The sequence below is a fragment of the Bradysia coprophila genome, unplaced genomic scaffold (genome assembly GCF_014529535.1).
Source record: "Bradysia coprophila strain Holo2 unplaced genomic scaffold, BU_Bcop_v1 contig_732, whole genome shotgun sequence".
NCBI lineage: Eukaryota > Metazoa > Arthropoda > Insecta > Diptera > Sciaridae > Bradysia > Bradysia coprophila.
This window is the reverse complement of record NW_023503972.1, coordinates 5,582,230-5,608,666: the sequence shown is the minus strand read 5'-3', so window position 1 is coordinate 5,608,666 and position 26,437 is coordinate 5,582,230. Positions and strand designations below refer to the sequence as shown.

The window sequence follows — 26,437 nt, the reverse complement described above, 5'->3', positions numbered from 1 at the left end:
TCTCTAAAACTCCAAACTCAACTCTCAAATAAGCTGCTTCTCTGTTCTGCTGTGTCCCCTCTTTAAAAGGCATACCATTTAATGGGGTAAACCATTTCAAACAAAGTAAAGACTTTTTGTGCAAATACAAGTCTATAAGTACAATCAAAAGAAGTAACAGACTTAACTGCAATATCGTGACTCCCTTGCCGTTTCTGAAATTTTACATAATAATAATTATCCAATCAATTCGACAAGCATAAATATAGAAAATGCCTTCAACCGTGTATACGCGTCTAGCTCACATTTTCATTTTAAATTTAGCAAATATTGAAGACGTAGGGGTCTATGATGTTACTCATACTGTTTCCATTCGAAGCTTTGAACATTTTTTTCTTTCTTGATAATCGCAAATTAAAAGGGAAAAAAGCGAAGAGAATTAAAGACGCGGTTTTAATATGTGAAAATAAGTAAAATGAAATATTACCTCGGGCTGGTTTTTCAGCCTTACGGTTATCGTTTGCACAAAAAAAATAACAAAACTCAATATATGCGCGCACCATTGAATAAATTTCATTAAAATCCAAACAACAGAATTATAATTTAATTTTAAAATGTTCCCCAGCAACATATACGTTTATAAAATATACCCCGAGCTTCCATAGCATATGGTTTCGATGTGTTTCTATGTTTTATAAAATAATAAATCTGCCGTAGTGTGCAATAATCCTTTGGATTAATTAAATATTAAAAATGTTACTGGTGCTCAATACGTTCTGCTGTTTTGTGTAAACCGATACTGTTGTCGAAATATTAAATTTATGTCACATTGCGTTCTGTTTTCATTGTATGTTGAACATTTGCAGCTGAAGTACATAAATTGGAATCGATCGGTAGTTCGGCCATTTTTTAAATTTGAAAATCAAGTATTTAGCAAGACAAACCTTGACATCAGCTCGTTGAGCGCGCAGCGCGAAGCGCTGCGCTCTTAATACATGACTTTCCAACAATCTAAAAAACAATGCCCGAAGGGCATCGTCCATTTTAAAAATCTAAAAAGTAGGTAGGAGTGTTTTTTAGGTTGGAGAGATGGGAAAAAGTCGAATTCGGACCTAGGTTAGGACTGAGGCCGTACCTCGGACCTAATGATTTTATCATTGATTTCGGTAGTGCTTTTGATGCTGATTCTGGAAATGTGGGTCAAAAAATTTTTTTATGCGTCGCTTGGCCGCTAGGTGGCTTCAAAGTCGGAATTTTTGAAATTTAAAACAGCTGCCATTTCGCCTAAAATTAATGGATTGGCGTGAAATTTGTGTCTAAAGGGTTTTCGAGGTCGGCGCTTCCAATAAAACACATTTGAGAGCGGTCAGAAGCGTGTGAGCGGCCACAAATAGCAAAAAACTGCTTTTTCTGACAGTATTTCTCGATTTTCTCTAAAATTTGTCGATGGATTTTTTTGATATGCACATCAATCGATAGCCACTGGAAATACCTATCGATTTATGTGCATATCAAAAAAATCGTCGGAAGCGTTTTTGAGAAATGTCGAAAAATATGCCAAAACATAGCAACAACTTTGACGTTGGTACGGCGACAAGATGGCGTCGTAGAGTTTTGGTTTCTTCGGAGAAAATGTTCACACAAAAAAGTTGAGGGGGGTCCCAGAACAAATTTTTGATGGCCGAGGTCAGTAGACCGATTTGAGATTTTAAGTCACTCGATGTTCCAAGAGTCTCAATGTGCGGCACCAAAATGTCATTTTACAGTAGAGATCTTTATGTAGCTTGAATTTCGTATACAACAATATCCTCATAACGCATCGATTCTAAGACAAAAATCTATTTCCCAAAATTTGAACCGGCAATAATCTGAATCTAATTTAAGCAGTTGATGCCGGATCATTTTCCTAAAAGAATTCGAAAATTTCAATCAGTGCATCTTTCGATGCATGTTTATGAATTAAATTACCTGCTTAAAGATAAGACCTATCAATTCCACAACATTTCGTCATCAAACACTAAATATTTTATATTAAAATATTCGAGTTTTGATTTCAACTCTTACAGAATTCCATTAATACAACGAACCATTTTGTAAACATCAACAATGTTTTTCATTTCGCTTTCTCAATACGTCAAAATGGCAGTACTGAACGTACTAGATCAAGAGGTGCAACAAATCGTTTGTTTTTTGTGAGCGCTAAAATTCGAAAAAGTTCATAAGTTCACATGCAACGGGATACTGATTGATTGCTTTACTGTTTTGCCATTCAATACGTTTAAGTTGACATACACAAAATTAAAACTTCTAATTTTTAAATCTAATGTAAAAAAAACATTAAATTTTTAAGGTAATTTGCTGTCCATCGATTACATGGGATCGCTATGACGATTGCAAATTGTTTGACACCATCTATTTTAATACACTTTCAATAATTTTAAAGTGAAATATTTGCTTTGGTTCAATTGAATTCATCCTTTTACGAATTGTTATAGGAAAGCAGTTTTGCCTTTAAAAATCTGGAACAAATAGATGGTTTCGTGGATTGATCTAAATTTTAAATAATCTTTTGCGACGTTCGAACGGATCTTAAATAAATGGCCACGTTACCCCGTTACATGGCGAAGGAATCGCGTCGGCTATTAGTGTAAAACTTCTTGAACCAATTTTCCGAAGATTAAGAATTTTCAGCCAATTTTTTAAAAGAAAGAATCATGGCCTTCGTGTGTCCATTTTCTCTTTCATTTTCAATGTTCAACGGAGTCACTATGTAAAACGTCGTTAATGGTTAGGACTCTAAATTATGGAGCGGTTATCCAAAGAAAGAAACGCGGGTGACACACTAGATCTAATGATAATTAGCGTCGCCGTGATAATGGATTGAATTTTATTTTTATGTAAAATCGCCAAAGGTCCTACCCAAAAGTAGATTATATGTATTGAAGGATTAATTTAAACAGATTAAAACTGTAGTTTCTGCACTGGGTCAGTAATGCAAAAGTGTCTGCATTAAAGTTTTTCACAAACGATTTATCTAACTCATGAAGAAAACCTAGGATGATGGTTAAGCAGCTTTAGCTCTTTTTGAGTTTACAACTGTGTTTGGATCATAAGCAGCGAATGAGATATATAATAGACTAGTAATGCGAACCTTAATCTCTGTTTCTATCATAAAAATGACGTTCGAATTTCTCATAAAAACGAGGTAAAGTTTAAAATTTGTCCATCTGTAACTTTGATCGCGACCAATTCTAACTAAACTAAAATTAAATTTATGTGTCTAAGGTTTTCCCCTCTATCTCACCGTACATATCGGTATGTTTAACCCGATGGTAACGAATTCACAAAATTCTAAGAATTCTTTTATTCTTCTTTTGTTATAATGGCAGACGATACCAGCCGTATTTGTAGAGTTAAGACGAATAAATCTCAATGAAAATGCTTCGTATGGGCACAATCTTTCGTTTGTTGCTTGAAAACTTATTCATAATCCATCCTTTAAGTAATACTCGCTTGGGTAGTCAGGAGAAAACTTTAATGAAATCTCGAAATTGCGGGAATTTTAATCAAAGATTCAAACCATTCTACAGTAGGTTTTTTAAGTTCTGAACATATTTGAAATAAATTTCTAAAAATTGAAAGTCATCGATGTTCCCAGTCAATTAAGTCATTCCTGTGAGGCCTTATGATATATTGGTACAAAATTTGAAAATCCCTTAGAGAATTCAAATTTTGCGCCAAAATATCATATACTAGAAATCACTTAATTGACTGTCGATTACATCGATGACTCTGATAAATATAAAATTGTGTTTTTTAATGCTTGATTTCCTCTTACGCCGTCTACTCTCCGTTTGCCCTCCTTTTACGTTTTAAACAATAAAAAAGAGGCGCGTATTAGCTAAACGGAGCGTAAACGGAGTAAGAGGAAATTAAGCATAACTGTGCCTTCACACAGCGATGCGAAAGTGACAGTTGCTAGATTTTTCTTTTGTCCTAATGTCAAAGAACAAAAGACAAATTTCGCATCTGTCACTTTCGCGTCGTTCTGTGTAGGTACAGTAAAGATTAATAAGCTGATCGACCTCTAACTTATTTTTTACCAAAACCAATTCGAAGTTCGGAATTGACCGAAAAACCGTTCATTACGTATGGCTCGAAATTCGACATCATATGCTACTGTTGATAGGTTTTTTTCCATCGTACGAATTTTGACAGGCCGAAAACAACCGACCGTCACCCACAGAAGCAAAATTACTCGCAACTTAAACAAATTTGTTTGTTAAAACTTCAAAGTGAGGCTGTGTTGGCTTCTCTGTGGATGACGATTGACAATTTGAACGGCCTTGGAAGACACGTATTGAACTACGATCTTGTGCTAGGTGTTGGACTAGTTGACTAGTAACTTCCAGGCTACAAAAGGCTTTTAGTTAATTACCTGTCACAAACAACTCACTTTTAGACGAGCTTTTAGATGACTTACCGTTTGCAATTTAAACGTGAAAAGCGTGTAACACACTCCAACTCCACGTAATGTCCTTCTGTTTTACTAACTCAGTATCACAACGTCTATTTTCGACAGCATTCTTTGTAACAACGGAAGAATGACAGCTACATTAGTAGTAGATTATAGGAACTAGTTTGTACACACGTTTATTTTGATGTGTCAGGTCATTAGCCTGTTCCGATAGGAATGTAATTAGGCAAATAGGAATTCAAAAGCAGTTACTTACTTCATTTCATCTGCTACGTAATAATTGTTCCGCTTAACGAAGAAAATTCGTACCTACGAAGTACGGAGCTGTTTCTAATAGTAGTAAGCGTACATACCTATGTAGTCGGTTTACTCAATACATTATATTGGGGTGCATTGTAATGGCAAACACTTATAACTTAAATGATAATTACTAGCGCGACTAAAGGTATTTACTTAGAAATTAGATCAATTGCTACTGAAGTGAATTTTTTTTTTAATTCGGTTTCAAATTGATAATGTACACGAAGTCAACTCATGTCGTCTCAACACGGTGTAAACCTTGGACACAATCCCACTGTGTATATCGTTTCGACGAAGAAATGGGAAACATTGTAATCACACCCCGAGTTGGAATGGGACTGGTTTTGCATGGCTGGATTTAGACTAATGTGTTTATTAATTCGGTTTAATTCAAGTATGGTCGTTCGAAGCATGTTTCGTGGAATGCATTTCCGTATTACGAAACACGGATTTACAAAATATAGGCACACTGATTGTGTGCACTTTATTAGCGACCGTAAATATATATGTGTGTGTATTGTGCATTTAAAACGTCGTCGTTTTCAATTTTATTCGAGTCGGATCTAAGGGCTTTTACGTGATATTTTATTGTTGCAAAATAGTAACGATTTGACGGTCGTTCGTTTATGTGTTCAGATTTAAAACATTTTTACCCCGAAGTCAATGAATTATTGAAATTTAAGGTTTTGATTAACAGGGTGGAGCGGAGTAACACGTGAACAATCAAAGATAATCCACCGCACGTTTTTATTTTACATATGGAAGTCATTGAGAGTTGAATGTAACTGTTAAATTTGCCGCCTTTTTCCAACAGGTTAACGAGGTTAACACAAATTGCGTCAATGGCTGCAAAGTTTATATAAAAACTGCAACTTAACAAAAACAAAATTCTGAATTTTCGAAAAAAACAAATTATTTTCTTCAAGTTGATCTCTCACACTATCAGTAGTGAGTGCATTTATAAATTTTGGTGTCACCAGCTCCCGTGGTTGTCTTTCTAGAAAAAGTACGACCATCGTTTAGTTTTAAAATGTGTTAGTTTTCAGTAAAAATTTAAATGTTTGTGGTGATGCAACCTCAGTCCGAGAAAACTCAATATTTCTCGAAAATTGACACAGATTTTGAGTTTTCTCGGGTTTAGGTTACATCACCACAAACATTTCCGTTTTTGTTGAAAACTAACACATTATTGAAAACTCGAAAATTAGTTTGAAAATGTAAAGTCACGTTTTTGTGTGATCAACACGCCTCTGATTCAACACAGATGAACTAGACTTTTCATCGTTTTATGTCATTTGTAAATAACTATTGTTGTTCAAATGGCAGAGTTTATGAGACTGTTGTACTTAACTCAAAAATGTGTGTTCGTAGACACGATTTTCTGGGTGTTAGATGACGTCAGCTTTTAAGGTTAGGAGGACTGAGTCTTAAAAAAGATCATGAACTGGAGGCCACCTAAAACAAGACCTAGAGGTAGACCACCAGAGAGATGGAATAATAGTATAAAGCGAACTGCAGGCGTAAATTGGCAACGGATCGTTCGGAATGGAAGAGAATTGAGGAGGCCTACGTCCAGCAGTGGATAGAAACAGGCTGAAAAAGAAGAAGAAGAAGAAGGAGGACTAAGTCTCGGCTACAATCCAAGAATTCATCCTCAAAAAAAAAGTTTCGAGCAAGTTGACTCTGTACTCGATTTGTTTCTTTATTTCACGCGGCAATTTCTTAAAACAACTAAATCTTTGTTATTGTTGAGAGAGTTGAGGCATTAAGATAATTCTATTCGCTTGTTGGCCTAATTTCGTCCTCAATAAATAGCTCGCATAGTATATCAAGCTAGAATCGACGAGTTTCAGACAATTAGAAAGAATATACCTTATGAATGACCCCATCTATATCCTTGATCGTAATATGGAGTTGCAGCATCAGTATCCCTGATACACTGACGCCTTTTCTAATAGCTAATATTTTACACAATTGTGTTATGCAACAAAAAGACAGAGACAGATGAGTGAGCGATAAGGAAAGGGTGAGTTAACGATAAGCAAACGATGGGAAAGAGAGGTTGAGAGACACATTAATGACGTTAAAATGTAATCCTATTTCACAGTCATGCATAAGTTAATAATAATCAAAATACAAAATGAAACTTTGATGGAAAACCTAAATCATTTTTTCAAAGAAAACCTGCACCTACAAAATAATCAAACTTTTTTTTCACTAAAACTTTTCCTTCCTTGAAGAAAGTTTGTTCGCCTCCTCCTTTTTCTTCTTCATCTTCTTCTCCAAAACTGAATTGCATTTGCATCAGTTTTGTGAAAGCTTTACCTAATAACGGAAAGTTGAACGAATCTTCCGATGCTACGTTCTTCACTATCATATCTACTACCTCTATAATAAATATATATTCGTTGTGTCTACAGTGTGTACGTTTCTTATAAAACGAGGACATGATCTACAACTGCTTCCTTTCTAGCTACATTTATTTTCTTACGTACACCTATATGGATCTTCCATGCATGCTATGTATATCATCTAATAATGCCTCCAATTATGTCTAACTTAAGGACCTACATAACATTGTGCTGGCATTTAATATATTCCTACTAGTCGGGGTACAGGTGATGTTTATTTTATTTAAATTGGATATCAAGCTGACTGTACACAGGCAAATCAAGTCAAACTTTGTGAATATTTCACATACATATATTGAGTGCTCATAGAAGTTCATGGGGCATATAGGGTGTGTGTTAAAAGATTTATTGATTAAATATCCCATGTAACAACATTGTCGTTTTTAAAGGGTAACATTTTGTTGGTTCGTTGCTTTATATGCGAAATATAAATTTTGATTTAATAACCAATAACTGAATTGATGTTATCGTTATTGACATAATTGCTTCGGCATTTGATGTGAACATTGTACGGGAATGAGCCAATATTTAGGCAACATGAGAATTCAATTTAAACTCTTCGAATAAGTCAAAATGTTCGCCTGTCTGCAAACATACAGAGATATGTTTGTGCCATGTGTTCTGTTAAAATGGGAATGTACATGTACGATATTAGGCACGCTATTTTGTCATTATAAATTAGAATTGAGTCTCACTTCGTTGTGATATAGTGAAACATTTATTATTAGACCGAATAGAATACAATACAAAGTGTTATGAACAAATGAGACGTCCACACAATGAGTGGGATTTGGCGAAATGTTTCGAAAATGTGCTTGAGGGAAGAACTATCAAAACTGCCTAAACATATATGGATATTCCCTAAAAGCTTTTATGATTTGTTTTCTTTCAACTATTGCTTTTCCACCAGTGCCTATTTTTTAAAAATTAATTTCTCTTTCTAAAAATCTCTCAAATTATTTCTAAATTTTCTAAAATTATTTCCCAAATTTCTCAAAATATGTTTTAGAAATTTTAGAAATAATTTGAGAAATTTTGGAAATTTTTATAAATTTGAGAAATTAATTTTTGAAAAATAGGCACTGTTTTCCACTTACATAGATCGTAATCATATCCCCTAATCATATAATCACGCAAATACTCTATGAGTAAAGTTAGGTGGTTAAGTGATATCTCGCCTAAATGTGGGCTAATTGTATTTGGGTTACACACGAGTCATTGAGTGTGTACATCGTTGCAGCCACCAAATACACTGCAACTACCCAAATTGTAAAGTTGAGGAGTGAACTTTAGGACGTTACCAAATAGATATAATCGTTAGAAAAGTACCATGTGGAATTATCTGACACGGGAATCGAGCCCAGCTCATTTTAGCGGAAGGCTAGTACATCAAATGACACATCTAAGGTAAACCTAGTCATTTTTCCGCTTAAATATGTTTGGTTTTGAGTATTTTACTTCTCTTAAACCAAGCTTTTTCAACCTATTCATGAAAAATCTTTTACTTCATTTGTTTTGACATAATTTGCGATTATATAACCGATCATCTTTAACATCAGATGATTATTCAAGATTTTCTGATTTCCACGTAATAAGGTTCTCTTCTACATCAACAAATAGTTTCATTTAAAATACAATTTCCAATCCGATGCAACTGTATTCGAGCATATTCTCTGACATTGTCTCTGGTATATGAATACAATTCAACCGTATTTTAACTTCAGTGCAATTCCGTCTGATTATTTTATACATGCGCTAATTCACTGTATGTATTGTATACATAAATCATTTGCCAAAAAACCATTTTAATTAAAAACTATTTTCGATGTGTCGTCAGTGAACTATTGTGGAGATGCCGTGCAGTGGGTACTAAAAATATATAAATAACTGAAATTGAAACTCCACATGCAGGCGTTTTAATAAAGCTGTAGGAAAGGCTGTAAATGCCGCCACGATAATGTAATGATCGTATCTTCACACTTGCCATAAAAATCGACATGAAAATGAAATTTTAGAGACTAAAAATTGAGAGAAATAAATTTCATTTTTTTTAATGATTTACGGTTATGATTGCATTTTATCGATAATTGTGTGTCACCTGTTTATAGTTTCCCGTACAATGGAAACTACAGAATCTTCGGTGCATTTCCTTTTCAATCGCATCGTCGTTCACGGTTTATTGTTTGAACATTAGCATGGGACAGAATTTATTTAGCAAATGGGAATAGTGTGGGCTACCCCTCGATACTGTTGCAATAAACAATTCCATTGAATAGTACATGCACAACTGACTTCGATTCATACAATTAAATAGTCAAATAATCAATTCGTTAAAAGCGAAAGCTTCACGGTCCTTGATTAGTTACTATAGACTAAATTCGTTTTGTCATTGCTATTTCATCCCATTTGCAACAAACGAACGATGCCAATGAAATTTTAGGTCTTCGCTGTTATATTACATTAACTTTTCGAACTGTTAGTGGAAATGAGAGCTCATCCATTTATATATTCCTTTTATTGTTTACATTCGATGGAAAATTGCTTTACAAATAGCATAAATGCATTGATCCATGTAAATGGAAAAATTCGAATTGTTTTCCTCGTTCTTTTTTTTCTCTATTTCTACATTGATATGGATGGTACGACATTACCAACCACATACCATTCTATATTGTTAAATTCTATCACAGTAAAAGTGTTGCTTATACTTATATGTATATATAGTGCTGCTGCAAAAGGAGCAGTGCCAACAAAAAGAGTTATTTTTTTCTCAGTATTTCCAACTTATCAAGACAAATGATTTGAGATTAGCTTACGTGTCCATGAGAATATAATGTAATCTAATACTGTTTTTCGGTTTATGGTTCGCCTTTTTAGTTATCGCATTTTACGGCTTATGTTCAAACGTATCGTATGTGTCCAAAAATAAAGTTTTGTTTTTAAAAAGAAATATTCGGGAAATTTATTTCGTCAAATACCCACAAAGTCGGTGAAAAATGGCTGGATTCGCATAATAAATTTCCAACATATTTTCCATTCAAAGTTAATTAAAACGAGCGAGGGAAAAATGAAACAAATAAATTGGACTTTTTGTTGCATTCAAAAAATTGTCATATATGTGCGAGTTGCAGTTTTTCCTAATTTCGGAAATGCCACAGCGTCTCTAATGATTAATTAACATTTTTCCGAGTTTTTTTCTTTTGTTATTTTTTGCTATTTTTGCATAACATACGATTCAAACAAATGCCGAAAATGTTTCCCTCTGGTAAATTTTCATTCGTTGCAAGCTTTTGCAATTTTAACTAGATTTTCATTTCTCGCGGTTACATGTCTGTTTATGGATGACCTACTTGAGAAAAAGTATCTTGGAAAAATAATTCAATAAACTGCGGAATGCATTGTTCGCGTCACTAACTAATTTATGGTAATTATTGTAAGGACCTCATTTATTACGAACTTTTTCCAATGAACAGTTGACTGAAAGTTTTTTCTCCGAAAACGAGGAGTGATTTATCGATCAAAAAGATTCTTTTGTACAGTTTTCGACGCATGTAGCGTAGCATGTATAAATGACTGTTTACGAAAATAGTTCTTTTCATGTTTCAAGCACTACTTTCAACGCCCTCAGTATGTTAAACTCCTTACATAACTCGGCATAAAAATGAAACACTCCGTTTTCTTGACCTCAGCTTCGCCTCGGATTAATATAATTCACACTTAAACTCTACTTTTCATCCCTAGTTATGTACAGTTCGTTAGCTACTATTACTGACGGAAACTACGAAATATTCATTTTCAATAATCATCACCTAAGTAACAAAGACTTCATTATTGTACCCTCCAAAAAAAAAATGTTTTTTTGCCAACAATCATTCAGAAAACCACTTTTAAGAAATATGCGGCACTAGGAGCCTGAACTAAATTTTATTGAAATTTTTTGCGCATTCGATTTCTCTTCGTATTTCACTTTTTTTTTTGTCCATAACAAACCCATCGTGTACAATACAATAAGGAAAAAAGTTGGACCAGCAAACGAAGATAATATAAAACAATTCAATACGCACTGGATGTCTTTCACGGGCTTATAATATTATTTTTTTCAATGAAAAGAAAAGTCTATAAATGCAAAGAAAAGAATTTTCATATCCGTTCAAAGCCAGTGCTTTGCTTGGTGCTTTGGTAACACCATGCAGACTTTTGTGATATTAGCAAACGGACAGGATTTTTTTTGCAAAGAGACGAAAAACAAGTACCCACCCACCTATATTTATGAATCGTTTTATCTCGAAACAAGATGTTTTCTAGAATTTTCTGTCCGAAAATTTTTTGCTTTTCCAAAGCAGGTTTTTCTCTGCTTTGCTTTGGTTATTTTTGTTTTATAAATAGTTGCGAAGGTTGTTGTTGATGTCGAATCTTTTCAAAAGAAACGATTCAATGGGCTTAGGCACAAACAATAGGATTTACGCAAAATTCGAGCCGATTACGAGCCGGTCAATAATTGTTTAATGGAAGCGTCAAAATTCGTAGTCAAGTCCCGTGTGTAAATCCGCTCGCTTAACGTTTTATAAATTTCTTCTTTAACTCATCTGATTGGTCATGGAAAACGATGGAAGCTGGAAAATCAACTTTTACATAAAGAAGTCATAAATAAGTGAAAACAGGATAAATTTTGTTGAAAATGCAACTGAAACGTCACAATTTAAAGTTAATAGTGTGATGATGAACATATTCATGGAATGTAAAAATATATCTCTTTCGTCGTCAATAGAATGAGATAAAAGTGTCCAAAGTTCATGAAGATGTGACGGTAATCCCCATACTTCAGAATGATATTTTTTTGTAGATTTGACATCGTAAACACCAAACCGATGACCTCAGCTTTCCAACGAACCGATGGTCAAATGTGTTCCTCAACTGGAGTGTCTGTAATTTTTGAAAGACAACTTCACTTCTTCGAATTATGGAGATTCTTCCAAACTTTGGAATCCAAAATCCACATGAATTTTGGAATTTTGCTTTGAATGTGGTTGTAAAATCTAGGCATCAAGGCATTCCAAAAAGCTTAACAAATTGATGTGACCGATTTTCGTATGCTGTTTCTCAAAAGAATCAATCACTCTAGCACATTATTTAGAAATTTCAAGCGTATCACAATTAATAGTCATTTTTACTTCATGTTACTTCTTTTGTTTACAAAGGATCACCTTCTGTATACCACGTTTGTTTAACCTGAGACGAAAAGCTCAGTGGCGCAGATTGCAAGAACCAAATTCCGTTTCACATCCTCCGACTTTCGAAGAAAAACTCTTCGTAATGACAAGCAGAGCTATAGCTCTACCCTTGCCCGCTCATCACGTGAAGTGGCAAAAAGAAGAAGAAAAAACTGTTTCCTCTGTAAACTTCCAATACGTTTTTAATTGGAAAGTTTACTGCTGTCTAGTGTAGGAGGCTGGCGGAAGCAACTGAAGATAGTCAGTCCACTCTGACCTCGGAGCTCCGCTAGTTCTCAAGGTCGAAACAGCTTCTTCTTCTCTTTTTTGCCACTTTACGTGATGTACGGGCAAGGGAAGACCTATAACTCTGTCTGTCGTTCCAAAGAGTCTTTCTTTGACAGTCGGAAGATGTGAAAGGAAATTCGGTTCTTGCAATCCGCGCCCTGAGCTTTTCGTCTCAGGTTAAGCAAACTTGTTATGCAGAAATTAGTGTACAAAATCTCCTACTTCATTTGTTGTAACATACATTTTGCCATTAAGAAAACACTATCCAGAGATTGGTTGCTCATTTTTGCTGCAGTTTTGGATAGCACATGATCAGCCGTTTCTGAAATGTCACTTTAGCTGTGAAAAGAAGGACGAAAAGTAAAAACTTTTGCTCTGTAAATAAGCCATACGTCAATTTGGATATAAACGTTCATAGCGCTCTAGACCTATAATAACTGTTTATCCCTACATTATTTGACTAGAGATGAGCGGGCCGACCTTTTTTCAATACCCAACCCGACCCGGCCCGATCCAATTTTTTGAACCCGAGCCCGACCCGACCCGAGAATTTCTAAGCAAGACCCGGCCCGGCCCAACTCGGCCCGTATTTTTTAAATGAACGAAAAAACCTAAAATTGTTATATTTGAACAAAAATAAGTGTCCGCATCTGACCTGACATCCAATACAATAAATTAGTCAACATTTTGAAAATATTTATTTGATCTCTTTATCTTTTAATTTCACAAGAAAAAGATGACAAATTAAATTTAAAGGAAGTTTACCTGTATCGAATCAGTTACAGTCATTTTACAACAAAAAATATGAAAAATCACCATAAGCGAAACCGTATCAGTCTTTTTTTAAATGGGTGAGATTTTGCTGGACGAAAATGGTGTCCGATAAAGTATTGATATCCAGCAAAGTTCGTCGGGGATTCATTGCGTATCCCGCCCCTGAAAAAACCCTCTCCGCTGTGATCTCTGACGCTGGTACTGCCAAAACACGCATTGCAATTTTTTGAAAGTGTAAAATCAAATTCAGATAATGACTTGGGAGCCTCGATATCGACTACTCTTGGTCGTTTTCATTGGTTCTATAAATAATACAGTAAAATTGATGATTCATCAAATTCATCAAACTAAGACGTAGAAATACACAAGGGTTAACGGACGATGACGAGTATATACAAACACAACATTGATCGGCATTTAAACCAAACATATTTCACAAAATCACAGGTTAGCCTAACATTTATATCCTTGCCCAATGCTGTAAAGATTTGCATTCATATCACATGATGATCACAAATATGTTTACCTTTTCAGATTGCGCTTAGCGCAGTAATTATGTTATTATTTAAATTAAATTGCACAAATAATGATTTTTTTCATAATTTTATGAAAAAAATTCAGATTACGTAATTCACGTATCAACCATAAAATATGACTAGCCAGAAAGACCGAATTTTATTGGCAGTCATGCAATAATGGCACAATTAAAACCTTTTTCAGTGTCTACCTCTGTGAGAATTCTATGTAGTTATTGGAAAGTCTCCATGATAGAGCCTAATTCTTTTTAAATACAAAATGTTCGAATGGCAATGAAAGTTGAATCTCTTAACAGATCATTGAAAAAAAAAATAAGTTTTCTTTAACTCTCCATCACAATTAACATTAACATTAACATTAACAATATTCCAGACGCTTAAATGTAAGTTCAGCCTGAACTGAACCTGAACGTTCTGATTTTTTTTAAGGTCCGAAATTCCCGGGCAACCCGAATCTTTGTTTTTGAAACCCGAACCCGCCCGAGCCCGACTAATTTTTGAAACCCGGACCCAAACCCGGACGGGCCGGGCTGGGCCGGGTCGGGTAGGCGAATTTCGGGCGGCCCGCACATCTCTATATTTGACCTAAATTTCATTGGCTACAAACATGATACTCAATTATACACACTAATATATAAAGTATCCAGATATCCATAATCAGAACGGCGTTTCTCGAAAATGATTAATCGAAGCCATTTCGATATGATCCAGGAATAGAAAACAATATAAATGCACAAAAATAATCAATCATAAATTTGTTTCACATTCGTTTTGTGTGCATAATGTATAACAAAACGAAAATTGATTGCAAAGTTCATCTCCAGTCAGTCCATGTTTAATTTACTTCGTATCAAATGTGTGATACATGTACCTCGACATGTACTCTCTACATAGAGACAGTGAGTGTTATGAACTGAAACACACAATATAAAATGTCGTATTTTTCGGTCAGAGACATCCAATAATTCTGATAAAATGGTTTGGCGATTTTTTTTTCGGTTCTGTTCTCGACAAAGTTCATAATTTGCTTATTATTATTTACTGATTTCAATCAATAATAAGTCGCAAATTAACATTTTATTGGGAGTAATAAATAATGCGCCATATAAATCACATCCGAAAATTTATGTCACAAAGAATTACAACTGGAAATTGTTTGTTATCTCGTTGCAAAAAAAAACTGTTTGTAAACTATTTCTATTATGAAAATTCCATTGCTATGAATGAGAGAGAATGAAAAAAAAATTGATAAATAAATGTGAAATTATCGCCATTTCGTCATTTTCTTATCAACTTGTGAAAACGAGTAATGACATTGAGATTGGTCCATTAATATGCTATTTAGAACACGAACACACGAACCTACATTTTATTTATTACGCTTAGAAAACGTATATGTATAAAGTTATAGTAAAAAGATTTATTAATTGTTATGGCTTCAGTCAACTCATCCATCAGTTATTTTACAGAGAATTTAGGTACTATATTATTAACGTCGTAATAAACATTAATGTAAATAAAAATAATAAAAAAAAGGAAAAATGATTTTGTCTCTCGCTTGTTCGGAAAATATGTCAAGGGATGAAATGAAAATGAAATAAATAAAATTTGATTGCTCTCTGCGACAACGCAATGTTACCAAGTTTTTATTTCTGTTTCTGGATGGCAAATTGAAATGAAACATTGAATTACTATATTGCCAACAATGAAAATTAATTACTCGGCTGAAGTGTATGGATGGGGTTTGCTGGATACATATATTTATATACAGATTTCGAAATGGCCTTATCGTTTGATGAGGAGGAAGTGATGTTCATAAGCTTAACAGAATACTGTCTCGTTGTCTGAGTGCAATGAGAGAAGCACCAGTTTGTACTGTTTTCTATGTAGATATTTTCTATTTTTATGTAATAGTCGAGGATGTCAAGGAGAAAGGGAGAGATAAGAGTCAAGGAGTTAAAGCATCATCTTCTGTTTGTATGGACGGCATAATATTGCTTTTTTACAGTGTTTTGTTAGCTCTTTAATCATCCACTCCCTTGAGCTCGTTCTGATAAATTTTCTTTATTTCAATTCGAGCGAAACAACTGAAAGTAGACTTTTCACGATGCGGCTGGAAACTTTTTTTTTCATGTGTTCAGTGTGAATAATAGTGTATAAATGCGCTATGCTCCGCTACATCCTCGGACATTTTCACCACATGGGTCAAAAAGAGACCGTTTTGTTCTGAGTAACATTTACTATATTTGAAGGAATTTACTTTGCACTTGCTAGAATCTCACGCCTCTTGAGTAGCTGATTATGCATTTTGTCAGTGACAGATGTTCCTAACTTTGCAACAATATCAAGACCACCCTTGAGTCCCGTCAGACATATTTTATAATAGTTTTTTTTGCGGCCAGTTCGATTTGAGGATGAGCCAAATAAGTCCTGTTCGCTCTCTTCTAGTTACCATGATTACTGTAAGGAATGTGCATGACTGTTTTTTTTTACCACCGATTCGGTCGTGGCGTCTTCTATTCCAGTGCACATCGTTGAAATCACATTTCATTCATATAAACTACCAGCTATGGTCTAATGGCACCGCGGAGGACATAACGGCCTTAGAAACGTAATCAAACGCACTCATTTTCGTATTATTTTGACATGTACCGAACTCTGTCTCTGTCCAAATAATTGATCTCCTACCCAGGTTGGGCTAATTTTCGTCTTTATTTTATAAGTTCAAATATCTGGCGGACGAGATTTTCTAACATCTGCCTGACTTGATTCATAATGGTGAATTTCAGCCAACCAAAATGAAGACGGATGTAATGCTTTGGTCTGATGGGCTCAGGGCTTTTGAAAGGATTTTTACCGTGGTATCGCCCACATTGACTTCAACATTTTGTTCCTTTTCAAATTTTGCATGAATTGGTTTCGTCATGAAAAAATCAGCTGAAGAAATGATTTTTCGTATGATTTTGTTTCGATCGACATTACATCATTCAACGCATATACAAGTAAACGAACGCACCATGCTATCAAAAACCTGATGAAATTAAAATGTTAATGACATACGTGCTTGATGGTTAATAGCCATAAATATACACCAGCAGAAAATATGCAACCTACAAATCAATTGTGTATGAAAAAAAAAAAACGAAACGAAAATGATGTTAAAGTCGAGACAGGTTTTTTTTTCACTCGTCGGAACGCTGGTTCTTTTTTTTTTCTTCTCCCAACAAGTATCGCATTCTTACACACCGTTAAAAGGCATTATACTGCAGATAAGTCCATCTATACACACGCTGTAATTTTAATGTTGCATTTTCAGTTCTCATTTTCCATCATATCTTATGGTGCTTTCCTCCACCACAATGTTCGAGAATATCACAACAGCGATACTCATACAAATAACCACTTTGCTGATGAAGTGAAGATTATGAATTGCAAATTGCATGCTCACAATCGACACACAAAAGTGCCACTTTTATATGCGCTCATACCAATGATGAATTGCATCAGATAACCACTTTATATGAAACCAAAGTGTAAGAATATTGATCGATGACAACAAAAAGAAGCAAGAGGAGTGAAAGGGAAAAAAATTGTAGGGAAAAAAATTCACCAAGACGAAAACGGGAAAAAATGATGAAAAATCGAAGACAATTTAACATTTTTATCGTTTTCATTGGGAAAATATTATGAAAACTAGTGACTATGGCACTTTGATGTAGAAAATCGGGATCGGTTGTAAATTATATGAGAAAAATGCTCCAGTTTCTTTTTTATAGGACTTGCCGTTTCTTGTGGTCTGTAAAGCTGTCAAGACTAACAAGCTTACAATATTGATATTTTGTGGGTATAAATGATGAGCTGTGAAATGAAGGGAATACCTTGTGTACCGTCTATCTAAGGTATCATGGCATTTTCGTTTGAATATCGAGAACTGCTGCTGGCCATGACGGCAAGCTGTTACTTTTTTACTACTGAAAATCAATCGCAGTATTTTGTATAGGTCCCGCAGACAGATTAATGGGATAGAAAAACTTAAGAATGAAATGTGGCAATACAACGTTTGCACAGTCCTTGGTTCACTTTATCACAAACGATAAACTGTTCTGCTGACTGCACTTCTACTGACATGAGAGGGACAAGAGGCCAAAAGTTTGCACAATAAAAACGTTTATTTTTAGAGCACTCTGCGCGGTAATCGAAGCCAGACAAAAAATGCCCGAAGCTTGGAAAATTTTTGACGACCACCCGAACAATTTTCTGCTTCTTCTCGGACTGATCACTCAAAATTTCACTCATCCACTCCTCAAGAGACATCTTCACCTGAACCGAAAAAGTCTAGAGAAAATGGAACGCTTGGCGTTAGCGAATTCATTTATTAAATATCCTAAATTTCCTGTTGTCGGGCAGCTTACAGCTCGCACAGATTTCGTCAATCGATGGGGATTTTCTTTATTGAGGTCCGTGTGCATCGATTAACAATTATTACGGGTTGTATGGTCATCACGACATGTTATTGGTTTTCCTTTTGTCGGACACGGTTCTTTAGGCAGTTTTCTTTAAAACCATAGAACCATTGAACACTACACTGCCAATGATGGGCAATGGGAATCTTAGACGAGAATCCGTGACGTTTGAGGGACTGAAAAGCAAACATTCTTTTTCGTAAACAATTGAGTGACGTCCTCTCCTTTTATGTAGTGCCAGTTGACACCATACAGTGATTCGTCGAATATGTGGGCGTTGCATCGTCTATAAATTTTCCTGACTGTATCATCACTGATTAAAAAACTGTTTTTTCTCACGATTCCTTCTGGAAATGTTTAAACTTTTAAAAGCAAATTCGAGTCGCGGTGAGTTTTAAACCTGTCGATGTTGGTTTTTTTTATCAACGGATGTAGCCTAGAATGCTTAAACTATTGAATAGTTTCTACTGTCAACATTAAGAAGATTGTGGGTTGACTCATTAGTTCATTAATGCTTTGCTAAGCTTTTTGACTTTGCGATTTTCACGATGTCAATTATGAGAATTATTTCCTTCGTTACTGCCAATTATAATTGAAGTATTTCACTGTAATCATTATAACATTTCTCTAATTTCTATTGATTAAACAAAATCCTCTTACTGTGCATTACCGTAATCTCGTTAATATTTTCTCAATTCCATTTTTAGCAATCAACATTGAATCCGTAACGATTACCTACACCCACTTTCCATCATATTCCCACTTTATCCGCATGTAATATAAAGTCGTTGAAAAAATCTACATTTTATTTACAAAAATGAATATATCTGCAATCTCCATGTTTATTTATATCAATAACATAATTGAAGAGGAAATGTTCATCCCTTGTATTTCACCGATCTGCAAACTGAAGTGAAATCATCAAGGCATAAGGAATATGCCATTAATAAGACTCAGTGTTTATCCACGAGAAATAAAAATAGAAAGCTTGGAGGAGAGGGAGAAAAAAAATTAAAGAGAAAGAAAAAAGAAACTCGCGAGAAATATCAAAATATTGGCATTTTCGGAAGCTGGTTATTTATATTCAAATTGAAATATCTGAATAAATATAGCAAGATTTTAATAAATATTTTTCAATTTTCTTTCGCTTTAACAATTCTTTTTTTTGGCCTTATCAGAACTTCGCGGCCCCACCCGGTGTCGATGATACATCACATATAACGTAACTAAAATTGTATAGATGTGAGTTAAATTGTAAACTTTTATCGAACCATTCAATGGGGCCTATTCTTTAAAAATATTCCCACCATTTTTTCTTTCTTTGCAAAGTCAAATAAAATTCGATTGGAGAAACTCGTTGTTAATTTGGATACAATGGGACATTGAACTTTTGACATTTTTTGTATTTAGATTAAGAATGTTATTGTAAACAAAAAATTGTTCTACACTATTGCCGAAATTTCAAGTTTTTTACTTTTAATTTATATTTCAATTACGACTACGACCCAAATTCAACCCAAAAGCATACCTTTTTCGTGAGAGAATTAAGAAAAAATGACATGAGAAGAAAAGAGAGGCATATAGAGACGTATAGTCTTTTTTATGTTTGACTGATCTTTGAAAATCAGAAAACAATTAATTAAAAATATAAATGTTTATAATTTTACGATAGTGTAGAATAATTTTTTGCTTAGAATAATGTTGTCTATCGAAATTATTGAAACTTCAGTCCCCCATTCTGAAAAACACGAAATTTATTCAAACCAAAGATTTTGCCTTTTGTTGCAACATAAAACTTTCAATATAAACAGCGCAGAAAATGAATTGCGATTTTTAAAGTCAATGTTTGGTTGGAGCAAAAAGTTGCATTCTATGAAATAAAAATGTAAAATTCAGTAATGGCTTTTTAACATTCTTTTGAAAAAGTTTCTGAAAGGAAAGCTAATAACTTTGTTATATCTCTCTAAACGACGTGAATTTTCTGCTTTAGCCAGAGTGGTTGCTACTTCCGGTTAAGATTTAATTCCTTCGGTGTCCTTTAATGTTGAAACATGAGGAATAATGCAGGCATATACGCAGATGATGGGGGACATCCACAAAAGACGTCTACAATTCAGTGTTGTCAGACAAAGTAATAACTCGAGAAATACCTATTTTCGGAAGTTACATTTATGCTCTACCCCCTGTGTAGGTTTTCTTTTTCTTTATTAAAAGCGAAAAAAAAGCTGCAAAGCGCAACCGATAAAAAAACGATCGTTTCAAAAAAAAAAAACAAATATTTACAATAAATAAAAATCATCAATTCTATTACGTCCCAAGGTCCCTAAAATACAACTGGAATTTCTTCGTTGAACGATCATCGTTCGGAAAATCATATTTGTTGAATGATATACTTAATGATTTAGGACATGTATGGCAACACTGAATTGATGACGTACTTCATGGATGTTCCATGAATCACCATCGGCCATCGTTCGTAATCGTAATTCCAGCTATCTTTGGAAAACTACGAAATCCGTAATAAATTATGTGATTCCAATTACGGAACGTCTCTTCTAATATCATAAAATTAAGAGTTAAGGGCAGATTTTAGAGCAGCATTTATTGACCTACAATTGAAATTTCCGTAATTCCTTTGACTGTAAGTCAGGGTCTTAGTCCAGAAAATACCCCAAAATGTTTGTCCCAAAAGATGTATGAAAAACGTAATTGTTTGTCCCAATTTTTTTATTGTTAACACGATAACTTGAGTAACTTGCGTCGTTGTTGTATTTAATTTATGATTGATGGTTGAAAATCTTGTCGCAAATTAACAATAAAATTGAGAACACAAAAAGTACTTTTGATGGCTTATTCCAAAGAATTCTTTTTTGTCATTACTGTCATTTTGCGTAAAGTCTCAACATAGAAATAAGTTGGACTCATGCGAAGGTTTTTGTATAAGTGATTTGTGATGCGTTGGAAGATTACAACGACAAATAAAACGAAATTGTTGAAAAATAAGTTCAGAAAATTGTTAGTCAAGGGACCTGACCCGCCCAAGAGGTGGGGCCTAGTTTTCTTAGATTTTTTCATAATTGCTTAGCTTTCCCTAATATTTGGGTCAATTCGGAAATTGTGGAAAAATTCTGGGAAATAGCATACATTTCACATTGCTTTTTTTGATCCAACAGTTGAAGTGCATTCAACAGAAATTAATATAAGGAAATGATATGGGCTACTAAATATAGCCATCGACATTAAGTTGAAATTCCTCAAACGAAAAATCGTCAATGACCTTAATTTTCATTCAACAAATTTTCCTACTTCTGAGAACTTGCTGCTGTTGTTGTTTTTACATATTTTTGATTTTGTTTTGCTTTCGAATGTAAGGGCCGATGGCAATGGTAACGTATTTTCCTGTATTTGAAACATATTCTATCATAACAAAAACAAACCAGGTAGTAAATAGACATTGCAAACTGGAAATGTACGCCAATTTAATATAATTTAAGGGAAACAAATATTTTCGTTGTATTTTTTTTACATTTTGTAAACTTTGATGTTTCTATCGCTGTTCATTGGAAAAACATTCAACAGTCGAAAGTATTGTTCTAAGTCAGGAAACGTTCAGCAGATTTGTATGTCTTATAGTAACACTTATCTAGGTGTACAGTACACAAAAGCTTGATCAAAATTCCATCAAAATTTCGTACATATTCTACAGTCGATTGTTCTATTGCAAAATTAATTACAACATTTTTTATTCTTTTTCTTTTCAGGTAAGTTTGAACTTTGGCAACTTTGAATACGATTGGTTGAACATTGAAACAAATATTACGTAAGATATTGATACAATATTGTCTAAACGCATTTCTCCAGCTCTGTTTTACTATTCCGTGGAGAATTTATATTGACTGAAACGATTTTATGACATTCGACCTATTCGAATCGCTTACAGGCTAAACGCTGTAGAAAATATTGCGCTGTAATTGAGACCCGTAATTGAGATAAAATTTCCCGTTAATTATTATTCACTGTGTCCTGTAGTTATACTTCGATACCAACGCAACAAAAATGAATAAACCTATGGAATCCAAGACGTCCATTCATTTATTTCAATGATGGTTAAAGTTATAATTTGTTGCTTCTTGGAATTTCCAATTTTAATTCACAGCAAATATAACGGTTAATAAGGTAAAAATGACAAAGAAATTCTTGGGAATATCAGCCTTTTAAGCTGGAACCGTATTTTCCTCCATTGACAAATTATGCTCTTCGTTAATGAGTAGTGAGATTCTAGCTTTTGTCTCCGTTCAGTTCAGAGGTCTCCCTAAAATTTATTGGCTCACCAGCTTCTAATTAACTATCGTCTAAGCGGACGAGCTGTTTTTTTAAAACCGGAGTTAATGCGATTCCAGCGTTAATTGCTTTCTTTGGTTGACTTAGCTTAAATGAATTTCCGATTGTATTGTGATATGTGAGCAGCCGAAAACACACTTTTTCGAATCTTAGCCGCCAGCGCTGCACAAAAGTCGTTTGAGTAATATAAATTGTCCTTTGAATCGTGAAACCAATTTTCACAATCGCCGCATAAAAACAGTCTCTTTCGTGTCATTATTTCACTGCTGGAAAAAGAGTGACAGAAAGTGCATACATTTTCGATCAAAATTTCACGATGGTAGCTTAAGGCTTGATTTCCACTTACCAAAGACGTACTCCGTGTGAGAGATAAAATTGAATTTTTGGGATTTTTGCTTTGTTTACCCTCTCACGGCTCTCTAGCGGAGTAATTTTTCTTGAGTGGAAACCATACTGATGCTTAGTTCCCTTTTACCAAAAGAGTACTCCGTGTGAGAGACAAAATTGAATTTTTTCAATTTTTCCTTTGTTCATGTGACAGCTCGCTCTCTCACGGCTCTCTCACCGAGTACTTTTTGTTGAGTGGAATGGACACTTTAAAAAACTAAAATCAAAAGTTCAGTTCCGGACAGCATTTTTCAACGGTTCTCTCGTCTCTCAGCTGAATGAACGTCATTCGACGACTCTTACGTCTTTTATATAAATTGAATACGTCATTGAAGTACTCCAATTTAATCGTAACTATATTCATCGTCTTGAAAGTTTGTGCTCCATACAAAAAACTATTTATTTCATTTAAAACATCATTCAATTATAGAAAGCTTTGATCGTCGGATGAATACTTACATCTGTAGATATACCGTCGTCGATTTAAATTTGAAAATTTTCAAATTCTCCGTTGAAACGAATCCTTCTCCTAAAGCTAATTAAATCTCATTATGAATATCATGCTGAAGGTATCTCAATTAAAAAATTATAAAAAACTAAAGGAACAAACATGCTTCGTCTTTTTTGTTAATGTTTCTTCTCTTAAGTTTTATATCATTTTCGTCTCGCCGTTATTATCTTAGAACAAAAAAATGTTTTTTTTCCTGTTCCCTTGCAAAAGTTATTCGGTAAGCTAGGTGCTCTGCTTTTCGACTTTATCATTCATTAGCATTGCACGTTCGTATACATAATACAATACCAACACAGTGAAAGTATTTTTTTCCCCGAACATTTTCTACTGAGACACACTGTGTATAGATAAGCAAACAGTAGCAACTTTTCTCCCTTCGTATGTATGTCTATACACATCTGTAGATATCAGTCGTGGTAAATAAAATTTAATATTGCGGTGTGTTGAACACAAAACATATTTTGTTATACCCAGCACGCTTTTGCGCCACACATACAGCATCCACTTGGAACGATACGAAAGGACCATACGAGAGACAGTCTAGTGTTGAATTCGATGAGATTCTGACGTGTTGCGTGTTATTGTTGTTCGGTTTTTAATTTTGAACCAATAAAAAGAAAGAAAAGTTCCGTTTGGAAGGGAATGTTACCATAAAATTGTCGTTTCATTTCGATGAAAAATGAATTTTTGAGTAATTAAAGCAAGTAAAGAAGACATAAAACATAAAAAACATTCGGTTCGTTTTGCGGAATGATCTTGACGAAAAATTGAAGAAAAACATTTGGAAAAAGTAATTTCATTTAAATTGTAATTGTAACAGTGAACTGGTAAATACGAAGAGTGTTTTGGGTGGTGGTTTTTCGTCTCCTGTTATTTTGTTTAAAAAGTCTAGTTGATTTAACGAAAAATTTGTGTGGTTTTACTCCGGATCCCCCCTTTTTATATTATAAAAGACAAGGGACATTAAGTTCTTTTCCTTTTGTTTTCTGTTTTCTTTTTTTTTTCTCGCTCGATTGTTGTCGAAAATTTTAATTTGTCAAGAGTGTGAACAATATCACTTGTTAAATTGTGTGACAACGAACATAAAAACTTGGATCAACAGAAAAAATGGAAAAACTTTACTGGCCAATTCCCTGGATTATCTTATTCGCTGGCATAATTTATGTAAATGCTGCGGTTCCGCAACAGGAACGATTAAGCAAAGGTATCCAAACAATGTTAACATTTATCAACAATTTTATGAGTCGACAACGTTTTTTTTTTGTATTTCTGTTGTATATGCGTCTGCGGATGCCTCTTTTTTTTCGAATGCCTCATTTTCATTAGCCACAGAGTGTTGGGCGAGGATTTCAAATTTAATTCTCACAACAAAAAAAAATATTCGAAACAAGCCAGGGCTTATTTTTTGGATTTTTTTCGAGAATTCTAGAACTTTTGGCAATTTTTAAGGAATTTTCGAAATTTTAAGAATTTTTTAGAATTTATGAGAATTGCAATTCCGAATAATAACCCCTGCAACGAACGTTTTACATGGGTACACAGTCTTCCCTCTGTGCTGTAGGTTTTGATTTATTTCATGTGTTTCGCCAATAGACATTTTTTTGTGTGTATGTCTCTGTTTATCTTCTGAACATAAACTCGGAATACATATTCATTCGGCCGTGACTTGAAATATTGGCGAAATTTCTCGTCTTTTTTTTCCAGATATTTTTTCTGCTGTTTATCTGTACAGCAGATATACATCGGGCTATGTCAATTGAAGGGGGTGGTAAATAATGTATACACGGCAAAGAGATGTCGCAAAGTTCACAACTCCATTATTCTCGTGTCTCAAATGTGTGTTAAATGTAAAAATGAACGATGTTCGAGAGAGAATGTAAGAAAAATAATAATTAAGAGGGTGGTAAAAGTAAACATGCGTCATTCTTGTCATTCATTTAAAATTCAAAGAACACACCATATTGTGTGTACCATGTTAAAAAACACGAACTAAAGAAAATGTTTGGCTTTTGTATACCAGTTCTTTCTTTTCTCCCCGAATACTGATTTGATCGACATTTTGCTATTCAAAAATTTAAAAATAAAAAAGAAAAATTCCGAATATAAAATGCTCGTCAGGGATGATTTTCCGTATTTCTCCGAGTTTTTCTTTATTTTTATATCGGTATCAAACAAGAATAAAAAAAAGATTCACGCACTTGGTGATGGGTGTTTATTCAAATTATATTGAAACATATGACAAAATCTGTCAGTAAATGTTTTTAAGAAAATATTTTAATTTTTTTGATATTTTTTTTCTCGTGCGTGTGTTACATGTCGGATGAACATCGAATAGATTTAGATGTAGAAAGAATGTTGTCAGAGTTGACATATCATTAAATTTCCATCATAAATAAATATCGTTTCGTAATCGAAAATTGTTTCCGAAAGTTTGGAGGATTTTACACGCATATCTGGTGGATGATGAACAATGTTTTTACCATTAAAAGCTCAACGTAGTAGGTAGACATGCATATAGTATACTGGTGAAGGGGTTACTGAAGGGCTGATAAAAGAATTTCTGCGGAAATCCGCCGAAAAAATTGGAAAATATTCTTCGAAGAAAGTCTTCAATTTCACTGAAATCCGTTATTGATCTTCAAAATGTTCAGAACACGTCCAAATAGTTCAAGAAAATCCTCAATACACGAAAACGAAAATCCTCCAAGAGAAGTCTTTTTTCTTGTCTACAAATTCTATCGTCACTGAAATTTTCGAGTA

At 34.2% G+C, this 26,437-nt stretch overlaps 1 protein-coding gene across 9 annotated transcripts in view; it reads left to right on the top strand.

Annotated features, from left to right (window-relative positions):
• Positions 1–26,437, top strand: part of LOC119084342 (low-density lipoprotein receptor-like) — a 162,318-nt gene that overhangs the window by 26,810 nt on the left and 109,071 nt on the right. For 2 of the 9 annotated variants that reach the window (XM_037194276.1, XM_037194277.1), the window contains exon 1: positions 24,172–24,881. The exons of 5 other annotated variants lie outside the window; for them this stretch is intronic. In XM_037194276.1, coding sequence (XP_037050171.1) covers positions 24,785–24,881 — 97 coding nt within the window. In that variant the 5' untranslated portion in view covers positions 24,172–24,784. Of the gene's footprint in view, positions 1–24,171; positions 24,882–26,437 lie in introns of those variants that run through there. 2 more of the 9 variants (XM_037194282.1, XM_037194283.1) reach the window with 1 other exon arrangement.